A 20,114-nucleotide genomic window follows, 5' to 3' on the forward strand; every position below is an offset into this window, starting at 1 on the left:
CTCACATCTAAATTTGTCTCCAGCTGCATCCATCTTTTTTTTTTTTTTTTTTTTACTTATCTGACAAAAGAAACATTATTCCTATCACACTAACCCTTCTGCTTAACATTCCCAACTCCACCTGTTTCTCCTTCCTCCAGGATATTAATCCATCCCTCCCTTTATCAGTTTCTCCTTCCCTACTGCCTCCTTGCAGTATAAACCTATAAACCTTTCTGGCCTATAAATCTTTCTGGCTTCTCCCATAAGAAAAAATATTTTCACTTAATCTTCCACTAAGGTTACTCTTTTACCTTCCTTACGGCCACTTAATTCCAGGAAAAAAAGTGATTTAAATGTAATGTCACTACATCTTCCTCTTCTATTTATCATTTGTACCAGCCAGCCCCAAACCCTTTCACATCATATATAATTTTGTTATTTTCTACCAACCTGATTTTACACCACTGCAGAACAAATGGAACTTGGACATCTTTCACAATGAAAGAACCACCATTGAGTAAATACTACGTATAAGATAATGTGCTGAGCACTTTACATGTATTAACTCATTGAATCTTGACAACAGATCCTGTGAGGTAGATATCTTCATTTCATGAATACGGATACTGAGACTTAGTTAATTTCTCTCTCATTTATCTATTTATGATCTTGGAGTTATTAACTTCCTAAGTCTAAGTAGCCCAGGGACAAGCTGACACTCACCCATGTACTAATCAACTTCAATGACTGCTTTCCGACTCCTGGGCTAACTACTGACACTGCTCTGTTGAAGGTTACCAAAGAACTAAACACCACTTGCCTCTTCACTGTTCACATCCCCTTAGAATTTCTATGGGATTTGATCCTGCTTGTTCCTCATACATTTTATCTTTCTTTCCATCTAGATAGAAACACCCCTACTTTCAACTTTCCTTTATATTTTCACTCCTGGGTTCTTAACATACCTCTCATCCTCTCCTCCCTCCCTTATGGTATAGATGAACATACTCTAATTTCTTCCATATTAAGAAAAATACACTCTTTCAATTCTGCCTCCCCTGCATAACCACTACCCTACTTTTCCTTTTTATTCCCCTGTGAAATAGAAGTCTACATGTACTATTTTCAACTTTCACATCTCTCATTCACTCTCCAACCCACTGAAATCTCAGCTCTACAATAAGCACTTCACTAAAACTGCTCTTTCCAAGACCAACATTCTCTAATTACAAATCCAATAAAGCCTGTTCAGTTCTTATCTAACATGACCTTTCTGAATGTTACCTTGGCACTGTAAACTCATTAGGCTTAAAAAATGAACTCATTGTCTCCACCTGCCACTCAACTTGCTTTTCCTTCAGAGTTTTCTAATATTTAACTAAATCTCAATTATCCCATTTTAGTAGGCTCAGGGCTTTGAGTTCTCTTCCACATCTCCCTTATACTCATCCAATCATCCCACCCAACTTCTCATTTCTACCTTGGCAAAACCCTTCATTAGTGGTTCTTAACCCAGAATGCACATTAAATCACCCAAGGAGATTTAAAAAAAATACTTGTTCCCAGACTCTAATCCTAAACCAATTAAGAGAATCTCAGAGAGTAGAGTTGTGTGTGGGTAATTTTTAGATCTTCAAGTAATTTAAATGACAACCAGGATTGATATCTATTTTTTTCTCTTTCTCCTCAGTGTGATAGTCCAAGCTCAGGCCCTCATTAACTTTCCCTGGATTATGTTAGTCCCCTCTAACTTCTCTTCAAGCGCACAGTCTCTCTTCTTTAAGAATTTCCATCACATTTTTGCTGAAACCTGTGAAACAAAACTTTGTAGTGCCCTGCTCACATACCTTCTAAAGTTCAATCACTTTGTATAACAGATAAAACCTTCCAGAAAAATGTCTGACATAGTGCATAACATTTATTAATTTGAAATATAATGAAGATTTAAAAAAATCAAAACAAATATGAAACACTTATGTCTTCTGTGTACCTACTTTTCATTGGTTAGCAGAATGCCCTGCAAATGTAGGGCATTAAAAAAAAATCCATTGAATAGATTTTAAAGGCCATTTTAAAGGCTAAACTTCAGCTAACGTTTGATCTCACCAAATATGCATGTGCCTAGTAGGAATAAGTCAATTACATGCCAGATAATTGTGAGGTCTACACTACTTTTTAGTATCACGCAGTGCAATGAATAAAATCTGCTACCTCTACTCTCTTTTCAAAGTATTCTATACATAAAACGAAAGAGAAGGAAAAGAAGGAAGGGAAAGATGGAAGGAAATGAGGGTAAGGAAGAAAGGAAGGAAACAAGAAAGGAGAGGAAGGCAGGTATGAAGGCAGAAAGGCAGAGACAAACCCTTACCTTAAAAAAATAGTAATGCTCTACTATGAGTTCTCTATGTGGGTAAGGGGAACAGGAGGGAACAGACACCCAATATGTGTCTCCCCAACTTTTCAGCTTCTCTGTGTCTTCCATCATTCTAATTCTCTCCACTTAAGTGGGTCAATATGAGAAAGGGCTCCATGATGAAAAATACTACTTGATATTTTTGCATATGTTGCTCTTTCAGATGGATATATGATCATGAATTGAGAAAATGATCAACATTTTTAAAAGATCATGTCCCACTTACTCATCGTGCTATTAGCCATTGTGTATTATCAAAAGTCACAACCTACTTGTATAGCATTGTGTAGTAGCACAGTCCTTGCTGAGGGAAATAAAGAACAGGACCAAACTCCCTTTTCATTTCAACCATAGATGCAGATTCTCAGACCTCTTCCTACCCATTAAGGCCAATTCCAAATTTGAAATCTTATATGGTACTGTCTGATGTTAAAACTGGAAGTTTCCATTGTGTTAAGGCAACAAGAATGTATAAAAATAAAATAAAGCTATAGGATGTTATTCCATAAATAGAGAACTTCAAAAAAGTCATCACAAATCAGCCACTCATTGACCCATAGGCTCTCATGATCTATTCTATGTTATGACATACTGAAGTAGGTGTTTACCAAATTAATTAAAAAGAATAAGATCGTATACACACACACATAAACACACCCAAAGTGCATGTGAAACCAGTGAAATCTGAATAAGGTCTGTATTTGAGTGGATAGTGTTGTACCAAAGTCAATTTCTTGGTTTGGTAAGATGTTATCACTGGGTGATAATGGGGAAAAGGATACACAGAAGTCCTCTGAGCTATTTTCATAACATTGGAAATCTTAAATTACTTCAAAATAAAAGCTAGTTAAAGTAATTTTTAAAGGCTAAATCATAGCCATATTTTATGTTTTAATTAACATTTCCATATATGGTTGACCTTTGAACAACGCTGGGGTCAGGGGAACTAACCCTACATGCAGTCAAAAATCTGCGTATAACTTACAGTCCATCTTTCCTCTATGCGGTTCCTCCATACTCAAGGTTCTGCATCCCTGGAACCAACCTCAGATTGTGTAGTACTGTAGTACTTAATGTTGAAAAAAATCCATGTATAAGTAGACCTGTGCAGTTCAAACCTATGTTGTTCAAGGGCCAGCTGTATAATGAATTTCAAAGGATAAACAGTCATTATTTTCAACAATTTTTATAATATGATTTTTGTATATTGCTAGCAAAATTTTGCCAGTTTTGCTCACAGTCAAGATGTGAGCAAGTGGCACAAGTGTAGATATATCTATTTCAATTGTTTCTTAGCAAAGAAGCAAGTCAAATATTGGAACCTTGTGTAAATGGCAAGATTTGCCATGGATTTTTATAAAAAGAAGATTGAAGAATTTATGTCAGCTTCCCCATAAACTCAGAGGTTTTCCTAGATAGTAACTGAAGTGCTTTTAAGATAAAACACTGGAAAACAGATTCTCTGAATGTAACTCATGAAAAAGAGTCCATTTTATATTCCAATTTTATTTGCCTTTTCTGAAGAGTCACAACATTAATCTACTGGGGATAATCTAGTTAATATATTTGAAATTCCATTTATTTTTTTCTATTGATATGCATGTATTACACTTGAATATAATACAGAATTTCCAGTGTTGTTTTAAGGGACATAGTTTAAAAAATGAGAGACATGATCTATAATTTCAAACCTAGGACAAATTCATAATTTCCAAAATAATATAGTTTTCCACTTTGTTCCAAAGAAATTAATGATATTATTACTGATGCAGAAACTCCAGCACAACTGTTACTCCTTTCTTTATGAGTTGAGACAGTCTTGAACCATTGCAGAAATTCACTCAGAGCCATCTAGTTGTATATGCATAATTAAAATGGAAGGAGAAAGTCATTCCATTCCATGGACTTACGGTGCAGTATAGTTTACTTTAGTTCAATATCAAAAGCATACTTTACAAATTTAACGTTTAACAAATTTTACACTTTTAGTCATTCTGCCGAGAAAAGATTCTGGGTAATGCCTTGGTCTTTGAAAGTTGTTACCAATTTAGCCTGGAGAGCTTTGGTCTGTATGTCAGCCTCCATCATGGAAATCAACATATACCTAATTGGCCATGTCAGTGAGTTTTAAAAAACAAAAGATGTCCACACCTTCTCTAACATAATGGAACTTCTAATAAGACAATTTCTGAAGTAGCTTCCTATTAGTCTAAGATGAGTAAAACATAGAAGCTCCTCCCCCTTTACATTCTTTCAAACTATACCTTTATACAATATCCAGAATGGCTATGCAATTTCCATTCTTCTCTCCCTCCGCATCACAAATGAAACAAAGCAGATGTGGTATAAAATTATACATTCTGCGAGTAACTTAGAAAAACAAGTACATACATGTTTAAGGCCTTGAAATATTTATAAGATTTTCCTGTAGAACTGAAAACCACAAATGTTAAAAGTACTACGAAAACGTGGACAAAGACTGACTAAAGAAATTGTTTGAACGGGACAACTGTAAGCAAATATTTATAAAATTTAGACCAAGGAAAAGAACAATTTATTCTACCAACAGACTGAATAAACAAATAGATAGGCATTCAAACAGTCATTGGGATAGAGCAAGAGACAGCCTTTTTAAAATGAGATAGAAAGGACAGTTTAAAAAAATACTAGAAGAAATCTAAGTGAATAACTTTCAAGCTAAGAAATCAAAACCCACGTGCATCCTTGGCAATTTTTTGAAACTGAAGGTTACCTAAATACTTGACTGCTCACTGCTAATTTCTGTGAAGGGAAAAAGTAAAGATAAAAATGAAAGAAAAAGCCCACTTTAAAAAGAAAGACAAAAAAAAACCTGAAAGGGAGAGTACTCTAGAGGTACCAAACAGGAGTATATAATGAAAATGGTAATTCAGTTCTAACTACTACCTATTTTACTGACAGAGAGCTGCAGCAGTGTGTTAGCCTTGGGGAGACATGTCAGCTTGTCTATACATTCTTATATGATTGATGTATTCAGATAACTTTACTTGCCAACAATAATTATTATCAATGGATATATATTTCCATTCCTTCAACAAAAGCAACTTTAAGATGTTAAAACATGTAGGCTTTCAGAGCTTCAAGATTAGGATACAAATAAATTGTCTCAGTCTACACCATGCCAGAGGAGAATTTCGCAAATGAAAAGTCACTGAAGCCATGTGCAGTCCTAGCCACTGAACACAGGACTCAGGAACAGGTCCATGACAGAAGGCCAGTGCACTTGGGAGACTTTCAGAAACAAGAAAAGCAGTCACATTTGCAGCCAAGAGCACAAAAGGTAAGTGTCTCTGACACCATCCGGCAACGCCAACTCTTCAGACAGTAACTTCAAATCCTTTTTGCAAGTGCAATTATACAAGTTGAACACAGTTCAAATCTGATGAAATCTTCATGATACAGAAGTTCATGTCGGACTTTTAAAAAGTCTTGATTCCAAGAAGAAGCTGATTACAAGCCATGAAATCCCCTGGAAATAACAGACTCCAGAGTGCCTCTTGTGAGCTGTATAAAAATTTTCCTTCAAGATCACCTCATGAGTTATGTTTCTATGCTGATGTTCAATATAACCAGCCTTGAGGATCACTTGATTTATCCTTTGTTAATGGGTTACCTGCAAAAGAAGAAGAAAATAGAATCATTTCATAACAGCCAGCATCTTAAAACTCTACACAATTAAGTATTAGGAATGAATATGTAACTCAAAATGCTGTATCAAATAAATTATTGAATTTTAAAGGACTACCATATTTAGGTATTTATAGCTTATTAAAATAGTTATTTTCTCTATTATTTCATAATATTTTTAGAGCCCCTTGAACTATTATCCAAATGACTCCAACGGTGACCAGGAAGATCTTAACTGGTGATCTTTGCCCTTTCAGATCTGAAGAATGATTCTGGAATCCCTGTTCTTTCAACAGGCTTGGTGGACATAATAACCCAGAGATCATACACATCATGCCAGGAGTCAGTGAAGAAAGGCCTTTGGCCTCAGGAATACAGTCAGACCCCATCTTCAAGAAAGCCCTTGAGATCTGGTTACATAAAATCCATTCTTGAAGTAGTTTAAAAGTTGAGTGCTTATTGACTCAACTGTATTTCAGAAAATTAGCCATTCATAAGGCAAAATAAACCCTATTATTTTGAGAGAAAAACAATTAATGATAGTACAATCCTTTACCAAATTTTAAAGGTGCCCAAATTTCTCATGAAATTGATTACAGCAGTATTATTAATGCTATTATACATTACTGAGGCAGATTCACACTGGATTTTTACACCTACTCAAGTCCAGAGAATGTTTGTATGCAGGAAAAAGGAATAATAGCTAGCTAGCTAGAATACCTGATACATACACAGATATCTCTATATGCATATGGAAGGAAGATGATATAGAGAGATAGATTTCTGCTGTGTCAATGAATTTCTAGTTATGCTCTTAATATCACAGTACTTAGAGTTGCCTAACAGTTCTTTTGCAGCAATGGTGAGTAACAAAAGGTGAGTTTTTAAAAATTATTGTGGATACTTTGGTTTTATTTCATTAAATGACATAGTTACTTGTCTTTTCGTGAAACATTTGCCAAAAGACTGGGTTTTGTTTGTGTTGTTTATTGTTGTTCGGTCAACTATGAAAAATAGGAACATTAAACAAAACAAGAAAGGAAGGCAGCTCTAGACTTTGCTCTGCCATAGCTGGTCTCCACAGGAAGGTGTAAAATTCAAACAGGTAGGTTCTGCATGGAGGCAGCCTTCATACCTGTGTCTCGTTGGTCAGCTACCCCTCCCAAAGAAGGAGCTTCTGTCTGTGTATCTGTAGCTGCTTATACCCGTGCACAGAGAAACTATGGAAGGAATGGAACTGTGGGTGGGAAGATACAGATGTGAAGGGTCTGCTGGCCTCTAGAGATTCTGGGAGCGGGGGATATCTTCGATAGGGAAGCAATTTCATTATCAATTTGTCTGCCATTCAATGGTCATTTTATACAAGTTGTGAGAATGGCTCCCAGCCTGGGAGTCAGTGTAAGAAGAAGGTGGGGAGGAAATGTGAAGGGTGCTATGGACATGATGTGACAGGTTGCTGATGCAGATGGCTGATCACTGTGAAAAACACAGAAATGTTATTTTTGTGATACACTTTATTGACAAACATTGATGTAATACAATCTGATTTCCACTGGCTGAGAAAATTCACCTGCCTTTTCTGAAAACTCTCTTAGTAGGAATCATTATGAAACATAATATGGGGACCAGTACTTGAAATGACAGGAAGAAAAGAGGAAGAGAACAACTGGTTTAGCCTCAGGAGAGGTTCAACACAGGCAACTGGAGGGGCACACTGCAATGACTCCAGGAAAGCAAGTGACACGTCCTCTTGAGCCACTGCAAGCCCAGGTTCCAAGTAATCTCTTGGTGCGTATGGCGGACACATTCTTACATCTTCATTCCAAGGTAAGTATTTCATCCTGCTGGTTTATATAAGGCTGAGGAGTGATTCTCTCAACCATTTATATATTTAAAGCTTTATTTTCACATAATTTTAAAAATAGACATCAGATTGACAGTATACTACCAAAGGTTTATATATCTGTAATAAATTTTTCTTCCATGTCAGTAGAGGAAACATATAAGTATACACAAACACATAACTATACAATCCATATGCTCCAGAATATCATAAATACACATTTTTATCATGCTGTGTTTCTATCAGCTAAAATAATTGCTAGAAAACCAAACTTTAAACGTGATTTAAAGAAGTGATCGTCTAAATAAGCATGGATTGAAACTTAATGAAAGCTTTTCCTTATTCTCCAATTTCATGTACTATTTCCTAGTTTCCTAGTTTATTAATCCTAAAAAAATCCACATTTTATGAGATGAAGGGTAACAGACAACTTGTTTTCAGTATGATTTTTGTAAATCATTTGATCTTGATCAGAGGACTGTTGTGGTTCAGCACATAGAGCTCTGGATTTAGGTCAGTGTGGCAATAATATTAATCACACTGGCTGTGTCATACAACCTCTAGGCCCTACAGCTTCCCATGTGTAAAATGGGGATAATCTTGTTAGCCTCACAGCGTTGCTATGAGTATCGAATTATTATACTTATGAAAACCTAGCTTTGTCAACTATGAAGTACTATAAAAATGAACGTTTTAGAGTTGGGATCAGTTTTTTTCAATGCATAAATGTTTAACAAGAAAACCACTAAAAGTAGAATGAGAGGATCCCACTAACAAACAGACATTCACTCTCAAGTTAGAGGACTACACTTAAGGAACTCAAACAAAGGCTAAGTCATAATTTGCCCTTTTCAACGAAGTATAAATATATCAGTGCTCTCCCTGACAACTTCCAGATTTGTACCAAATGAAATGGCAAAGCCAAAGATTTAAAAACATGTAGATGATTCTGAATACAGGTACATTGTCACCAATTTTCATCACCTAATATGAAAGGTCCAAATAACACTTTAAAATTATTGTCTAAAATTCAGTACAAAAAAACGCTTTTATGATTTATATGCGCATTAAGTCCAAACGAATCATGTTTAAATTATGACATGCTAATGGAGGAAAAAGGATTGCCATTTTACCCTTTATAGATGATAAACTGGAACTTCCTGATATGAAAGAGCTGCTTAAACAATACTTATACAATCCAACATTTAAAAATTTTGCTGTCATTTAAAAGTAAGTTTTTAGTACATCAAATTAAGCACTGCCTTATTTTTTAGAACTTAAACATTACTCTCTTTTCACTCAAGCCCATCTTTTGGAAGAGGCCAACTAGTAAAAGTTTTACCTTCAAAGGAGGCTTTTCAGCAAGTTTTCAGTGACTAAAAGCAGGAGGTTGCAATAGAATCACTTTTACCGGATAGGAAATAGCATTTGCTACCATGAATTCGCTGTCTTCTGGTTCTGAGGGCAATAGATGTAAAATACTGCATGAGGGAGAGAAATGGTCCTACAGTCATTACGGTTATGCCTTGAGCTTCATACACTATAATCACTATCTCAGTAAATTTGCCTTTCCAAAGGCAGTATTTTACACAGCTGTTCTTTTTCATGCAAATTTTATTTGTGTGTGCTGCACACCAGCCAATTCGGTAAGTGAAACTACTTGGCTGCTGAACACATGCAATAATAAATTATTATTACTATTATTATCAATATTATTTCTAGTCACAAGCACAAAGCTATCTTGGTAATGAGCCACCAGGTTGAAGAAGCTAATCTGGTAACATTAAATAAAAAGCACTGATTCTTTAAGATGAGAGCATCCATTTATTTCTTCCAGTCCAACAAATGTACTACAGGGCTCTGATTAGATTTCTCAATAATTTATGCTAAAATCATGTCTTTTTACATCTGTTCACCGATTTAAATTGTGAAACTAAAACCAGGTAAATGTCATATAAGATGCTATATTTAAAATGAAGTGAAGTCAGCTATTTTAATACTGCCTGTCTTCATTTTGTATTTTGACCATTATGTTATATGCTCTGCCCATCTTCAAGGTAAGATAAATTAGAAAGGCTAAAAAAGGTAAAAAATTACAGAATCCATTCTGTCCCCAAGTGCAAAAGATGCTTTTATAAAGTTCTTAAAATCATTATATTCATGGAGCCTATAGTTCTTTTTCCCTGTTCAAATCATGCTGACTAGGTTACCAATGGGAGACAACACACTCTGGTAAGAGGCATAATGACAAATAGTGTGGGCTCTGCAGACAGGCTGCCTGGGTTCAAATCTCTGCCTTATCACTTTCTAACACTGTGAGGTTGATAAATTATTTAAACCCCCTGAGCCTTAGTCTCCCCATGTGAAATATAAAAATGGTATTATCAGCCCTCATATGTTTGCTATTGTGATTAAATCAGATAATCCCTGCAAAGTGTCTGTCCAGGCAAATGCTTTTTAAATATTAACAGGTGGTAGCAGTAGTAATTCCCAAATAAGACACAAAAGGTGATGCATAGGATACCTGTGGGAGGGGGCATTATTACTTCTTGTTTCTCTATAAACATTGATTTAATTAGTAAATTTGCTGTGTCTTATAGTAACTAAATTTGTAATTATTCATTTCATATGCTGTTAATCAAAGTCATATATCAAGATGGAAGCACTATTGTTTTAGCTGGCTTTGGGAGAGAGACTGTCTTTTCAGACAAGGTGATAGAGAGTATGTAATGGTTAAAAAGGTTATACTTTGAAGCCAGGCTGTCTAGGTTCAGTGCTTAGTTCTGCTGATAACTCAGCATGTGACCTTGAGTAAAACAGCTATAATATTAGTACCTAAATCATAGGGTTGTATGAGCTGAGGAGAAAATAAGTTAATTGGTCAAATGCTTAGAACTAATATTCTAAGGCACATAATAAGCATTATGTAAGTGGTAACATTATTCAGATGTGGGTACATTTCTATGCACCTAAATGCATTGAATTCCTACATTTGCCCTCGATTATTTCTGAGCATAAGTTACTAGTTTTTACAGGCAATTGCATTATTTGTTTTTCCAGTGGACCAGCTGCCATCAGACTCTACATGCAGGAAAAATATTTAGGAAACTAGTACTACACTTTAACCACCTAGGCGTAAAAATAAATGTGGTATAATTATGCCAAACAAAATGCAGATTTGTAAATTTCCTTATTCATTATTGATGGTTCCTTTGATGTATTTGGGTTCTATCCCATATCCCAGATTTTTTTTTTAATTTCAGTTGTTCACTTTGCCAGTCTACATAAATTTGTGAAATCACTGCCAAATCTCCACAGTATCAGTGTAAATCTTATCATATTAGCTTAATTTACAAAATATTCTTATTTTTTCCAGTGTGGTCATTAAAATCTTTTTATGAGGAACTATTGAACAATATTTATGTTCCTTTGAATATAAAATGAGTCACATACACACAAGAATAGAAGAGAATGCATTATGAACATAAGTCAATTTCATTTTTAAAAAAAAATTTCACTAAAATACCCAAGTTATTAGAGAAACAAACATTTATCTTTAGACTGATGGACATTCTTTAAATAATTGGAAGGCAAGGAATAGGTGGCAGTATTTCTGAAAGGAGGCAGCAGGTTAAAATGCAGTGCATGTCGGATTTTTATAATACAGCTGCTTAACATCATAGATAGGCATCATTTCAAACTAATATTCCAATAATAAATTTAACTTATTCGATATAGGTAAAAAGGAAGACTAGAATACCCTCATGCTAAATGCCGATTTTTTAATTAATTAATTTCTTTATTAATGTATAATTGACATACATTGTATTAGTTTCAGTTATATAACATAAGGCACTCTACCATTTAAAATCTTTCTGAGTCAGTAAATGGATTCTTAAAGCAATCCCATTTTTTTAAACCACTAAATGCTGATTTGAATGAACTTTTCCTTGCTTGGAAAATAATTGCTGCTTCACTGCAAATGTATTTTTTTAATGTAGCTCTTACAAGTACATGACTTAACTTCTTGCTTCACTTTTTGTGTACTAAATGTGCAATTAAAACATCATTACTCTGCAGTAGCAGGTTTTCTCATTTAAGCTGGAGAAAAGCTGCCATTGAGTTGGTCGTAACTGTACATGAATGCACTTGTGCTTTCTTAAAGCACCTTATGCAATGAGGTATTATGAAATGGAAGACTCCTATTGGTCTGAAATAATCATTTAAGAGCAAGCTGACCAGAGAGCTTTTAAGTATAGATGAGGCAGTTTAAGGCAATGACATATGAATCACCTTCATAAACATACACACCTATGTAAAAAATTAAGTCTCCATTTTACTTTCATGCTGGTGAAAGTGATTCCTATAAGCCCTGAAAACTACTGCATTTTCGTACGGCAGTTTAATTTTCCTTCCTAAGAATGGCTGGTGCCGTGGCTTGGCCTCCATATTTAACATTTGCGGCACCAAAGCCCATCTGTTTAATACTTCGGCTGGGGTCAATATTGCCACTAACTGACCTTGTTATCCGTTCTATGAATTCTCAAAAAATTTATCTCAAAAAATTTAACAGCCTTGGGTGATTGGGAATAGTCATTTCAAACAACAGAGCATTTCTGTAGCTAACTGATTCTATTCTGTAACATCTTACGGAAAAACTCAAACTTTTTTGCCAACCCAATATTTAGGTGTACCTCAGTGTGGGTCCCGGTTTGGAAGCAGAAAATGGCATAGAGTCTTCCTAGACTTCTGGAAAAGGAAACAGAGCACCAGACTGACTGAGAAGAGGTGGGCTTGTTTTGATAAGAGTTTATAAGTGTTACAAGCTTCTGGTTTTAGAACTTAGGACAAGTCACTTAAAAATCTCTCAACCTCCCTGGTTCGTTCATACCTGTCAAACAAGCTGGCTAGACTTAGTGAGTTTCTAATTCCCTTCTATCCCCAAGGATAATAAGGACTAATTCAAAATGGTATAAAATTTTATCCCGATTACTTTATTATTTACTTGATTACCTTATTTATTACCTAAATTCATTGGTGGTATAACCACTATATAGACTTCATTTTTCTAAAAAACCTATATTAGAATGCAGGACTAGTGAGCTTTTACCACAAATACATCTGTCAGTGGCTTTCAGCTTCCTGTGCTGTGCAAATGAAGATCTCAACTAGAAATGAGTCTTTGGAACAGATGGACTTGCACCATTTCTTGGAACTTTGAAAGCTGTACAGTGTGCCTGCCATGAACTCTTCTATGTGACTCATGAAAGCAGATGACTGCGCTTCCATTTATGCACATTCATCCACTCCGAGGCAGATCAACTGACTCTCTCTGGATGACATTAACTGTTAGCATTCCCTGACTTCTCTTTGGGTAGTTAATAAATTCCTTTGGGACATTAAGAAAATTTAAAACTTTCCTACTTCTCCTGGCTTTCTACCATATATACCTTCCATTTAATCCAGGTGGAAAAACAACAAAAATTTAGATAATTTTGAAAGACAACAGTATAATGGTATTACACTGTTTAAAGAAACATCATAAAGTCCTTAAAATGGGAAAACAGTTTGAATGCTTTGAGGAAAGCTGAATAGATTTTTACAGATATTATTCCATATACCAGTGAGTTCACACATTTTTAGAGACGGTTGAAACTTTGAACTAAGTTGGAAGGCACTTTTCTTGCTAAATTTGATAGTAGGTTCATTTCTTTAGACTCACCTCACATATGTAAAGAAGTAAGTTGAATTGATAGCTTTTAATCCAATTTCTGTTGTAAAGATTTACTTTAAAAGTTTACATCTGTCCAAGTATCACAGTCAAGAATTTCAGCCTCACTGCATATAAGGGCTAACAGAAGTAAGCAATAAAAATTGTGTTTATAAGGTGAATTTAAGATAAGTGGAGTTTGGGAGGAAGAATTGAAACTTGGAAGGAATTTGTCTTAGTAGCCTAGGAATTACTAAGAGAGAAACATTTTCTCTTAGCTTCCTGGCTGGTTTGAGTTATAAATACAACTTTTCCTTGAGACACCTGTCCGCATAAAGAATATGTTGCTTTCATTTTGAAAAGAACTTGGTGTAACTTGTGTAAGAACGAGGCTAGTACCGTGCCTGAAGTAGCACACACACACACACACACACACACACACACACACTCTCTCTCTCTCTCCTTTCCATCCCTATCTTCTGCCATAAAATTAAGTTTAGAGATGACCAATCTATATGTGGTACATTTTTGGGAAAAAATGTTTCTCTAAGTTATAAAAACTAGAATCCATTTTCTGAAGGATAGGGCAGCATAGGCAGTGATGTTTACTATGTTGGGGGTGTTTGCTTTTTTTTTTTTTTTTCTATTTCCCAGATATATTTCTCCCTTTTAAAAAAGATAGTCGTGAGGGGTGCTGGGAAGATGGCAGAAGAGTAAGACGCGGAGATCACCTTCCTCCCCACAGATACACCAGAAATACATCTACACGTGGAACAACTCCTACAGAACACCTACTGAACGCTGGCAGAAGACCTCAGACCTCCCAAAAGGCAAGAAACTCCCCACGTACCTGGGTAGGGCAAAAGAAAAAACAGAGACAAAAGAATAGGGACAGCACCTGCACCACTGGGAGGGAGCTGTGAAGGAGGAAAAATTTCCACACATTAGGAAGCCGCTTCGCGGGCGGAGACTGCGGGAGGCGGAGGGGGCAGCTTCGCAGCCGCGGAAGAGAGCACAGCAACAGGGGTGCAGAGGGCAAAGCGGAGGGATTCCCGCACAGAGGATCGGTGCCGACCGGCACTCACCAGCCCAAGATTTGCTCACCCGCCGGGGCGGGCGGGGCTGGGAGCTGAGGCTTGGGTTTCCGTCGGAGCGCAGGGAGAGGACTGGGGTTGGCGGCTTGAACATAGCCTGAAGGGGTTAGTGCACCACGGCTAGCCGGAAGGGAGTCCGGAGAAAAGTCTGCACCTGCCGAAGAGGCAAGAGACTTTTTCTTCCCTCTTTGTTTCCTGGTGCGCGAGGAGAGGGGTTTAAGAGCGCTGCTTAAAGGAACTCCAGAGACGGGCGCGAGCCGCGGCTAAAAGCGCGAACCCCAGAGACGGGCGGGAGAGGCTAAGGCTGCTGCTGCCGCCACCAAGGGGCCTGTGTGCGAGCACAGGTCACTATCCACACCCCTTTTCCGGGGAGCCTGTGCAGCCCGCCACTGCCAGGTTCCCGGGATCCAGGGACAACTCCCCCGGGAGAACGCACGGCGCGCCTCAGGCTGGTGCAACGTCACGCCAGCCTCTGCCGCCGCAGGCTCGCCCCACACTCCGTGCCACTCCCTCCCCCCGGCCTGAGTGTGCCAGAGACCCCGAATCAGCGGCTCCTTTAACCCTGTCCTGTCTGAGCAAAAAACAGACACCCTCCAGCGACCTACACGCAGAGGCAGGGCCAAATCCAAAGCTGAGCCCCTGTGAGCTGTGAGAACAAAGAAGAGAAAGGGAAATCTCTCCCAGCAGCCTCAGAAACAGCGGATTAGACTCCACAATCAACTTGATGTACCTGCATCTGTGGAATACCTGAACAGACAACGAATCATCCCAAATTGAGGAGGTGGACTTTGAGAGCAAGATCTATGATTTTTTCCCCTTTTCCTCTTTTTGTGAATGTGTATGTGTATGCTTCTGTGTGAGATCTTGTCTGTATAGCTTTGCTTCCACCATTTGTCCTAGGGTTCTATCCGTCCATTGTTTTTTTTAAAATTTTTTTTCTTAATAATTTTAATTCAATTATACTTTACCTTCTCTCTTTTTCTTTCCTTCCTTCCTTCCTTCCTTCCTTCCTTCCTTCCTTCCTTCCTTCCTTCCTTCCTTCCTCCCTCCCTCCCTCCCTCCCTCCCTCCCTCCCTTCCCTCCTTTAGACAACGAATCATCCCAAATTGAGGAGGTGGACTTTGAGAGCAAGATTTATGATTTTTTCCCCTTTACCTCTTTTTGTGAGGGTGTATGTGTATGCTTCTATGTAAGATTTTGTCTGTATAGCTTTGCTTCCAACATTTATCCTAAGGTTCTATCCGTCCCTTTGTTTTATTTCTAAATATTTTTTAATTCAATAACTTTATTATACTTTATTTTACTGTATCCCCTTTTTCTTTTTTCCTTCCTTCTCTCCTTCCTTCCTCCCTCCCTCCTTTCTTCCTTCCTCCCCTCCTTCTTTCTTTCTTTTTCTTGCTTTCTTTCTTTCCTTTCTTCATACTTCTGCTAATTCTCTCTACTTTTTCTACCTTTTATTCTGAGCTGTGTGGATGAAAGGCTCTTGGTGCTCCAGCCAGGAGTCAGGGCTCTGCCTCTGAGGTGGGAGAGCAACTTCAGGACACTGGTCAACAAGAGACCTCCCAGCTCCACATAATACCAAACGGCAAAAATCTCCCAGAGACCTCCATCTTAACACCAGCATCCAGCTTCACTCAACGACCAGCAAGCTACAGTGCTGGACAACCTATGCCAAACAACTAGCAAGACAGGAACACAACCCCACCCATTAGCAGAGAGGATGCCTAAAATCATAGTCCACAGACACCCCAAAACACACCACCAGACGTGGACCTACCCACTAGAGAGACAAGATCCAGCCTCATCCACCACAACACAGGCACTAGTCCCCTCCACCAGGAAGCCTACACAACCCACTGAACCAACCTTAGCCACTGGGGACAGACACCAAAAACAACGGGAACTACAAACCTGCAGCCTGCAAAAAGGAGACCACAAACACAGTAAGATAAGCAAAATGAGAAGACAGAAAAACACACTGCAGATGAAGGAGCAAGATAAAAATGCACCAGACCTAACAAATGAAGAGGAAATAGGCAGTCTACCTGAAAAAGAATTCAGAATAATGATAGTAAGGATGATCCAAAATCTTGGAAATAGAATGGACAAAATGCAAGAAACATTTAACAAGGACCTAGAAGAACTAAAGATGAAACAAGCAATGATGAACAACACAATAAATGAAATTAAAAGAAGTACTCTAGATGGGATCAATAGCAGAATAACTGAGGCAGAAGAACGGATAAATGACCTGGAAGATAAAATAGTGGAAATAACTACTGCAGAGCAGAATAAAGAAAAAAGAAAGAAAAGAACTGAGGACAGTCTCAGAGACCTCTGGGACAACATTAAATGCACCAACATTCGAATTATAGGGGTTCCAGAAGAAGAAAAGAAAAAGAAAGGGACTGAGAAAATATTTGAAGAGATTATAGTTGAAAACTTCCCTAATATGGGAAAGGAAATAGTTAATCAAGTCCAGGAAGCACAGAGAGACCCCTACAGGATAAATCCAAGGAGAAATGTGCCAAGACACATATTAATCAAACTGTCAAAAATTAAATACAAAGAAAGCATATTAAAAGGAGCAAGGGAAAAACAGTAAATAACACACAAGTGAATCCCCATAAGGTTAACAGCTGATTTCTCAGCAGAAACCCTGCAAGCCAGAAGGGAGTGGCAGGACATACTGAAAGTGATGAAGGAGAAAAACCTGCAACCAAGATTACTCTACCCAGCAAGGATCTCATTCAGATTCGATGGAGAAATTAAAACCTTTACAGAAGAGCAAAAGCTGAGAGAGTTCAGCACCACCAAACCAGCTTTACAACAAATGCTAAAGGAACTTCTCTAGACAAGAAACACAAGAAAAGGAAAAGACCTATAATAACGAACCCAAAACAATTTAGAAAATGGGAATAGGAACATACATATCAATAATTACCTTAAATGTAAATGGACTAAATGCTCCCACCAAAAGACACAGATTGGCTGAATGGATACAAAAACAAGACCCTTATATATGCTGTCTACAAGAGACCCACTTCAGACCTAGAGACACATACAGACTGAAAGTAAGGGGATGGAAAAAGATATTCCGTGCAAATGGAAACCAAAAGAAAGCTGGAGTTGCAATTCTCATATCAGACAAAATAGACCTTAAAACAAAGACTATTACAAGAGTCAAAGAAGGACACTACATAATAATCAAGCGATCGATCCAAGAATATGTAACAATTGTAAATATTTATGCACCCAACAGAGGAGCACCTCAATACATAAGGCAAATACTAACAGCCATAAAAGGGGAAATCAACAGGAACACATTCATAGTAGGGGACTTTAACAGCCCACTTTCACCAATGGACAGATCATCCAAAATGAAAATAAACAAGGAAACACAAACTTTAAATGATACATTAAACAAGAGGGACTTAATTGATATTTATAGGACACTCCATCCAAAAACAACAGAATACACATTTTTCTCAAGTGCTCATGGAACATGTTCCAGGATAGATCATATCTTGGGTCACAAATCAAGCCTTGGTAAATTTAAGAAAATTGAAATTGTATTAATTATCTTTTCCGACCACAATGCCATGAGACTAGATATCAATTACAGGAAAAGATCTGTAAAAAATACAAACACATGGAGGCTAAACAATACACTACTTAATAACGAAGTGATCACTGAAGAAATCAAAGACGAAATAACAAAATACCTAGAAAGAAATGACAGTGGAGACACAACGACCCAAAACCTATGGGATGCAGCAAAAGCAGTTCTACGGGTGAAGTTTATAGCAATACAAGCCCACCGTAAGAAGCAGGAAACGTCTAAAATAAACAACCTAACCTTGCACCTCAAGCAATTAATTAGAGAAAGAAGAACAAAAAAAACCCAAAGCTAGCAGAAGGAGAGAAATCATAAAAATCATATCAGAAATAAATGAAAAAGAAATGAAGGAAACAATAGCAAAGATCAATAAAACTAAAAGCTGGTTCTTTGAGAAAATAAACAAAATAGATAAACCATTAGCCAGACTCATCAAGAAAAAAAGGGAGGAGGCTCAAATCAATAGAATTAGAAATGAAAAAGGAGAAGTAACAACTGACACTGCAGAAATAAAAAATATCATGAGAGATTACTACAAGCAACTCTATGCCAATAAAATGGACAATCTGGAAGAAATGGACAAATTCTTAGAAATGCACAACCTGCCAAGACTGAATCAGGAAGAAATAGAAAATATTAACAGACCAATCACAAGCGCTGAAATTGAAACTGTGATTAAAAATCTTCCAACAAACAAAAGCCCAGGACCAGATGGCTTCACAGGCGAATTCTATCAAACATTTAGAGAAGAGCTAACACCTATCCTTCTCAAACTCTTCCAAAATATAGCAGAGGGAGGAACACTCCCAAATTCCTTCTACGAGGCTACCATCACCTTGATACCAAAACCAGACAAGGATTTCACAAAGAAAGTAAACTACAGGCCAATATCACTGATGAACATAGATGCAAAAATCCTCAACAAAATACTAGCAAACAGAATCCAACAGCACATTAAAAGGATCATACACCATGATCAAGTGGGGTTTATTCCAGAAATGCAAGGATTCTTCAATATACGCAAATCTATCAATGTGATAAACCGTATTAACAAATTGAAGGAGAAAAACCATATAATCATCTCAATAGATGCAGAGAAAGCTTTTGACAATATTCAACACCCATTTATGATAAAAAATCCTGCAGAAAGTAGGCATAGCAGAACTTTCCTCAACATAATAAAGGCCATATATGACAAGCCCACAGCAAACATCATCCTCAATGGTGAAAAACCGAAAGCATTTCCACTAAGATCAGGAACAAGACAAGGTTGCCCACTCTCACCACTCTTATTCAACATAGTTTTGGAAGTTTTAGCCACAGCAATCAGAGAAGAAAAGGAAATGAAAGGAATCCAAATCGGAAAAGAAGAAGTAAAGCTGTCACTGTTTACAGATGACATGATACTATACATAGAGAATCCTAAAGATGCTACCAGAAAACTACTAGAGCTAATCAATGAATTTTGTAAAGTAGCAGGATACAAAAATAATGCACAGAAATCTCTGGCATTCCTATATACTAATGATGAAAAATCTGAAAGTGAAATCAAGAAAACACTCCCATTTACCATTGCAACAAAAAGAATAAAATATCTAGGAATAAACCTACCTAAGGAGACAAAAGACCTGTATAAGACACAGATGAAAGAAATTAAAGATACAAATAGATGGAACGATATACCATGTTCTTGGATTGTAAGAATCAATATTGTGAAAATGACTCTACTACCCAAAGCAATCTATAGATTCAATGCAATCCCTGTCAAACTACCACTGGCATTTTTC

General features: G+C 37.1%; 1 protein-coding gene across 1 annotated transcript in view; it reads right to left on the minus strand.

The window, feature by feature from the left end:
* Positions 1-5,922: 5,922 nt before the first annotated feature.
* The window catches only part of TAFA2 (TAFA chemokine like family member 2), a 540,141-nt gene continuing 525,949 nt past the window's right edge, over positions 5,923-20,114 (minus strand). The window contains exon 5 of the mRNA XM_029206748.1: positions 5,923-6,047. Within this exon, the coding sequence (XP_029062581.1) occupies positions 6,036-6,047 (12 nt within the window). The 3' untranslated portion in view covers positions 5,923-6,035. The remainder of the gene's footprint in view (positions 6,048-20,114) is intronic.

Source organism: Monodon monoceros, unplaced genomic scaffold (genome assembly GCF_005190385.1).
Source record: "Monodon monoceros isolate NGI ecotype Baffin Bay Population unplaced genomic scaffold, NGI_Narwhal_1 Super_Scaffold_6, whole genome shotgun sequence".
NCBI lineage: Eukaryota > Metazoa > Chordata > Mammalia > Artiodactyla > Monodontidae > Monodon > Monodon monoceros.